This window comes from Trypanosoma grayi (genome assembly GCF_000691245.1).
Source record: "Trypanosoma grayi strain ANR4 Tgr_968_V1, whole genome shotgun sequence".
NCBI classification, from domain to species: Eukaryota; Euglenozoa; class Kinetoplastea; order Trypanosomatida; family Trypanosomatidae; genus Trypanosoma; species Trypanosoma grayi.
The window spans coordinates 1-6347 of NW_008826587.1; the positions used below are offsets into that span (position 1 = coordinate 1).

A 6347-nucleotide genomic window follows, 5' to 3' on the forward strand; every position below is an offset into this window, starting at 1 on the left:
CAGCTCCGCCTTCTTCATTCCTGCACCTGCAATCGTTGTGTCAGGCTTTGAATACAAATGCCTTATCGTCACAGTTGCCACTGTCGTCCGACACCACACGGGTCACAACCCAACAAAATCACGCATATACACACATAGCCATTATACTTCGGTTGCATCGTGCTCAGAAAGAGCAGCTGTTGTTTAGGGAACGTTCTCATCATCCCCCTTCATTCATTAACTCGGCGTAAAGACTTGCCACGTAGTTCTGCTCCCCATTCAGCACCATTTCATTAATTAGGTCTGCGGAATTAGTACAAGTCATTGGCATGTTCTCTACCATGTTCTGACGCACATTGTTATTAGCAGATCTGGCATTTTCCGTTGTGTTTGCCGCACTGCTTTCATACGCATCATCTGAAGGAGCCGAATTCCTTTCCATCACCTCTTACATATTTGTGGGGTCAATGTGCCGCTCCACTGCTTTGCTGGGCTGCTCAGCAACAGGCACCTGGACAGCACCATCGTCTTGGGGAGGAGCAGGCGTGAGTGGTGGTGTGTGCGGGGAAGTACCAACAGAAACAGTTGTCAGGGGATTTGATTCCCTCTGCACAGAGTGTGGCAGCGTCGGCGAGGGATGTGTACCAGAGTCCAGTGACACCCTTCTGCTCTTCCTTCGCTGAAGCAACACATACAGCACAGCGAAAGCCAGAGCAGTTAAAAAAGCGATGCATCCAATGACAATCCCGAGGATTTCTACACTAGAGAGTCTTCTGGCCGGTCCACCGTAGCACTCCGACACATAGTCGGACAAATCATGCATCTGTGTGTAGGTGCGTCCTCCGATTGTCACGTTGGCTGCGATGAAGCAGAACTTCACATCCTTCACACGCATTCCCCTGCTGGCGAGATTCATCAACACAGACGATGACCACGTGAGCGTACTGTCCTCGCACACACGAGGCCCAGCAGACACGGAATCACACGTGTCACTCTGCGGCACGGCGCACACCGTGTACAGCTCTCTGCGCCACTCGAGGTCACCGCCGCTGACATCAATCTTAGCAGTGTTCTTGTCCGTGTCAGCAGTTATCTTGAAGGCAAAGGGTTTCTCCAGCACCGTCACCGGCAGCGCAGCGGGAGCAGTGTGCTCTCTATCACTATCATCGACACACACAGCATACACGCCAGGTGCTGCGAAGAGCACACGTCCGTCGTTCAGGTACACCCGCGGCGAGACGGAGGTGTTCACACACGCATCAAGGCGCACCACATCTTCCCCACTGCCAGTAATCACACGGGGGCAGTCGTTGCCAGGGCACCGCACCAGGAACACACGCCCCAACACACTGACCACAGATTCCGCTTCCTGCAGCACGACACTTCTGTCTTTACCAGCTGTCAAGTACAGCGGCGTGGCCATCAACATCTGCACCTCAAGAGATTCTACACCCCACGGAAGGTATTGGTCATTCCAGTCATTTGACGTCAGACAGAGCCAGTATTCTCCTGGAGGGGGAAGATGAGCGGGTGGCAGCATTCTGTAGCACCCAACAGCGTCAGTGCAGGTTGTAGTGGTGTACCGGCAGTCATTGAAAGAGCGGACCAGCATGTAGTCGGAAGCCATGGTGCCGCTCGGGAGGTTGGGCGCCCACGATGCACCCATACCGTAATACGGATTGGGCGAACTGAAACCTGTCTTGGTCCCACGAATGTCCATTAAGTTTATGCTCTTATTGGTAGTCAGCGGAATATATAATGCCTCCATGTCAGAAAATGATGTGACGACCAATTCCCATCGTCCTAAAACCTCCCACACTAAAGGCACGAATGTAACTGTATTGGTTCCCTCGACAAGAGTTGCCGGCCAGCCAGGGATGAGGCCTATTGGGGTGTAGTACGAGGCGGAGAGGTTCAAGCCAACCAGTGTTTCGGCATTGCCAACTTCGCAGGTGTAAGTGATGTTGGAAGGATTGAGTACAATGCTGGGAAAGCAGTTCGTGAGTTGCACCAAGGAATCGTTTGCAGCTGCAGGTGTGGCCATTCTCGTTCGGGGGACCATGCCACCAGCAGCAGCAGCAGCACAGCGAAGAAACGGTTCAATCACAACCATCAGTACCAGAAGCAGCGCCTGGATGTCGCTCAGCTGCAGTCCCATAGATGGCAGCAACTTCACCTTCCTTCTGCATTGACGCAGGATTGAAGCAGGTTCAGAGAGCCCCATATCGCTGAGACTGCAGCTGCTAATGCTCTTTGGTATATTGGAACACCGTGGATGTGTCAACTGCAATTTTCCTGTCGTGTGCCTCATGTTGATCGATTGCATTAATAGATAATAGTTCTACTAGCAGCCGGTTGTCTTGGTTCAGCAAAAACAGAAGCGAAACGCAACGAATAGCGTGCAGAGCACAGGCAATCAGTAACAGAAGAACTAGTACAGCTGACACTTCTCCATGATTCTTCGCTCAGCGTATATATATATATATATATACGCTTCTGCAATTGGGGTTTCCACTCGCATCCCAGTAAAGAAACATCACTTGTGCTTCCTGATGAGATCACTGTGTTTTACCAGTACGTTTTTGTACACACTGCATTAGGGCTTCTCACCCCCCTGCACCTCAGTACAACCACTACGCTGCTGCCCCTATGCACTTCACACCAGCAATCCCCTCGATGTCTATTGCATCACTCCAAGAGGACCCTCAGGTGACCAAAGGCAGAGAAACGGATAATGTTGCCCACATCCATCGTGAAATTACCGTGAGTCCAATCGTCTCCCTAAGCACGGCACCACGCAGCCAAAAAAAAAAAACAGTCTTCAAAAAGGATGTTGTTCGTGGCGCATTCAGAATATCTGCCGTCATACCCCACACATCGTGTGCGACCTTTTCAACGGCAGTACAACAACAGCCGCAAGAAAGCCCTTCAAACACCCGTACCGCCGCCTACCGTATGGAACAAAATCACATCCCTGCGGCAGAAAGAGGATGTTCTTAACGCAATGCGTGGTAAGCACGGGTGGCGAGAACAGCACCTCCGAAAAGGGGCAGAACACTGCAGCTGGTAGGCGCTGAGTCCACGCATACTTCACCACTTCGAAGCTTTCTGCCCCGCAAACACATGTTGCCTCACCAGCGATGGCACTGCATCGGGTTCTAAACGGGCAAGAAACCAACAGCTCGACATCATTTTCTTGTAAGGAAAAAATCTTAGAAGCTCATGAGGCGCCATCCCTTTCGAAGTTTTGGTGTTTTTGCTTCCTTCAAAACATGTGCGTGGGTTACGGTGTACCAAACAAGGCGCGGTGGGTACCGGCGGCAGCGCTGATGCATCCGCTGCAGCACGTCGTAACCGTCAAGGACTTGACCCAGGGCAGCACGCCTTGGCTCATGAGTTGAGTCCGTCACTTTTATCATGAACTCAGACCCCACCCGAGAGTCCCTAGCCACAGCATACACCAAACCTTTGCGACTATCGGCGCCCCCATTCTCCTTGTTGGGTGACTCGAAAAAATACTGGCCATAAATGGACCAGCCACCCGGCGCGCTGCCAAACGTTACATCACCTCCCTTAACGAAGTCAGCATCAGCGGTGAAAAGAGTTCTGCTGTAGCAGAGACTGTGTCCGGTTCCAGAACTCCCTTGACCACCTCGGCACAATTCGCGAAAGTTTGTTGCTGACACGGGTAACACATTGTCAAACAGCTCAATGGTTATCCGTCCGTAGTTGCTGCTGTAGGCGCCGAAAAGAACGGAACGGTGTTGGGTGATGTCCAGGGCGACCACCGAGTTTTGAGAATTCTGTGCAAACGGAGAGACGTAGGCGCACGACTCTAGCAAGGCCACACCGCTGAAGCAGGCATTGAGCATCACGCCTGCGCCGGCACCGAGCAGGAAGGGCAGCATAGCCGATCCTCGCTAAACCTCATCTCTGGTTACGCGAGAAAAAAAGAAGCAAGAGTTCTCCCCCCCCCNAAAAAAAAAAAAAATGCAGCCGTGGAATCTTTTCGCAAAAACAAAAATCAACGGAAACACTCATTCGGGATTTCCCACTTAAAAGGAGCTACACCCTGTGAACCACCCTGAGACCCTCCTATTACTATACAGGGTTTTAAAAAAATTATGTGAAAATAGTGTGAATCGTTTTCTTTTGTATCACATCTTCTAGCCGAACGCCAATCACTTCTTCATGCAATGCTCCATAAAGTACTTAAAGGCGGTGTCAAAGGAGTCGAACACCTTCGTTCCATCGAAGAGCATGAGGTTGAAGGGGAGGTCAAAGTCCTCCACCTTCAACCCGGTGGCATCAGTGCGGCCACCGTATTTCTCGGTCATCGGTCGGCGGTCAGAAGCAAATGTGAGGACTGTCTTTCCCAAAGCGGAGGCGTAACCAACCTCGAACGCCGTGCCACAGTCAGGCTCCTTTGAGCGAAATGGTGATAGATCCGCAATTACGGCGTCGCAGTCCTTAATCATAAGAATGTTCTTCTCTCGAATCTCAATAGCCCCATTAGCCACGTTGTCAACAGGGATAAGGGGCTTCACGTTGTGGACCTCGAGAAGCTTGCGGACATGGTTAAAGTAGGCCTCACCCATGTCTGGGTTGAACACTGCCGGACCGGCGATATAGATCTTCTTCATGCCTGTCATAATGTTATGTAAACTGCTGTCTCAATTGTCTGGTATGATTGCAGAATGGGAAAGCAAGACGGAGGAGTCATATGGTAGGCATCACAGCAAAGGCACCAGAATTCGCACATCACATCACACGCAAAGGATACACTGAGTTTACAATAGAAACTGTGAAGAGTTGTAAAAGTACCGTCTGTGCACAATGTGACGGCGTTGGGGTAGGCCCGTGAGGAGAGTGTTGTCGTCGCAGGACAGCCAAATTTGATGTGTGTTGGCTGCTACGCCCTCCAGCCGACGATTGGGTGCTACTGCTCCACCCGCTTTGACCCTCATATCCTCGCTGAGGTTCATTTGACGCCATGTCAGCCAGCGTCCCTTGAAAAAAATAACTGGCCTGTTCAGCGAGCGCAAAAGCGCCCACCGAGGAGCCGCATGCAGAATCTCCTTTTGTTTTTCGCTGTTTATTTGGTGGATGTGAACCAAATCTACGGGCTCCAAGTCAAACACCTGGTGCGGCTCCTCTCCTTTCTTGAGAGTGATTCCATCCAGGTGAAGCATCTCGTCAGCGGGGACCCAGCTAAGCGAGGTGTACCCGAACTGCGACCACAGCGTCGAGAGTGCGCTGGCAAGAATGTGGGGAAAGGGTGCACCTGTAATGTAGTGCGTGTGATGAAGGGTGTCATCAACCAGAAATGGATTAGACGTTTCTTGCGCGTTGAAAAGAAATACTGTGCGTGACGGGGACGATGGAAGTGCCACACCCGCGTCCACCAGCAGCGCCTGTGGGCTTGTCTCCTCCATGGGGGAAAACAGAGAGGCTTGAAAGTACTGCTTCAGCGTCGCAGCACTCCACACAACCGTCGAGGAATCAGAGCTGGCATGTTTCAGGAGCAGCCACCTACTCCCACTACTGGCTGGGGGTGGCTGCATACTTAACAGAGCCTTCCTCTCGTTTGGGGAGTACTCGGCAAGGGAGAAGATGGTGCGCTTTTCAAGACTTTCTACTGTTATAGGTACTCCTCCGTGGCACTGGAGGCGGTAGTGGTTAACCGCCTGTGCCTTTGAGAGCCACAACGTACTTTGGGCATGAATACTCACCTGATGTTTGTGAAGCGTCTGTTGAACTTCTGTGGATTTTATGCGGCGTCTTGTCAACGCCCACTGCATTCATTCTTGGAAGTGCAAAGAAAAACAAAACACGTCATCCCTGCATGGGAAACAAGTATGACAGCTGTTGAACAAAGGGCATTGGGAGGGGGGAGCCTGTGGAGGGTAAGTCTTCACGGACCAACGGTAAGTAGTTTCAAAAGGGACTCTTCTCGTTTGTTGTACGACCGCAAGATAACGTCGATGTTACCTTGAAGGTCAGGCCGCCGCATTAAAACAAGTGCCGCAGCCCTGCTTCGCAAGAGCTTGCTGTACGGGCTTCCGTGCTCCGTCCACTGTGGGTTACGCAGACGCAGGCGCGGGCAGATACTAGACAGCTCGGACAGATGACATGTAGTGGTGTCCGTAGACGGTAACCACTCCGGCTTCTCGCGCTGGCTAAGGCAAACCAATGAAGAGTAGTAATATTGGCAGTGCGGAGCGTCGCAGTTACCAGACAGTACGACCTCGAGCCACGTGTGGGGCGAGCGCGTTGTGATGCCAAGAGACTTGAGTGTTACCGACTCCAAGTACTCCACCTCACGTCCCTCGTGCAAAGAGCAGATGACGGGTGTGGCGGGCGCCAGG

The 6347-nt window shown here is 51.9% G+C and overlaps 5 protein-coding genes across 5 annotated transcripts; all 5 read right to left on the minus strand.

The window, feature by feature from the left end:
• Window positions 1-427: 427 nt before the first annotated feature.
• On the minus strand, window positions 428-2305 carry DQ04_09681000 (hypothetical protein; the record flags this gene model as incomplete). The annotated part of the gene is made up of 1 exon (XM_009316014.1): window positions 428-2305. One exon carries the CDS (start codon window positions 2303-2305, stop codon window positions 428-430), a length of 1878 nt encoding a protein of 625 aa, XP_009314289.1.
• Window positions 2306-3191: 886 nt separating this feature from the next.
• On the minus strand, window positions 3192-3887 carry DQ04_09681010 (cyclophilin-type peptidyl-prolyl cis-trans isomerase; the record flags this gene model as incomplete). Its single annotated transcript, XM_009316015.1, has 1 exon — window positions 3192-3887. One exon carries the CDS (start codon window positions 3885-3887, stop codon window positions 3192-3194), a length of 696 nt encoding a protein of 231 aa, XP_009314290.1.
• Window positions 3888-4160: 273 nt separating this feature from the next.
• Window positions 4161-4631, minus strand: DQ04_09681020 (nucleoside 2-deoxyribosyltransferase; the record flags this gene model as incomplete). The annotated part of the gene is made up of 1 exon (XM_009316016.1): window positions 4161-4631. The coding sequence occupies one exon, from the start codon at window positions 4629-4631 to the stop codon at window positions 4161-4163; it is 471 nt and encodes a 156-aa protein (XP_009314291.1).
• A 138-nt stretch (window positions 4632-4769) lies between these two features.
• Window positions 4770-5780, minus strand: DQ04_09681030 (hypothetical protein; the record flags this gene model as incomplete). The annotated part of the gene is made up of 1 exon (XM_009316017.1): window positions 4770-5780. One exon carries the CDS (start codon window positions 5778-5780, stop codon window positions 4770-4772), a length of 1011 nt encoding a protein of 336 aa, XP_009314292.1.
• Window positions 5781-5893: 113 nt separating this feature from the next.
• Window positions 5894-6347, minus strand: DQ04_09681040 (hypothetical protein; the record flags this gene model as incomplete). Its single annotated transcript, XM_009316018.1, has 1 exon — window positions 5894-6347. A coding segment is annotated over one exon (454 nt), but the record flags the coding sequence as incomplete, so codon positions are not given.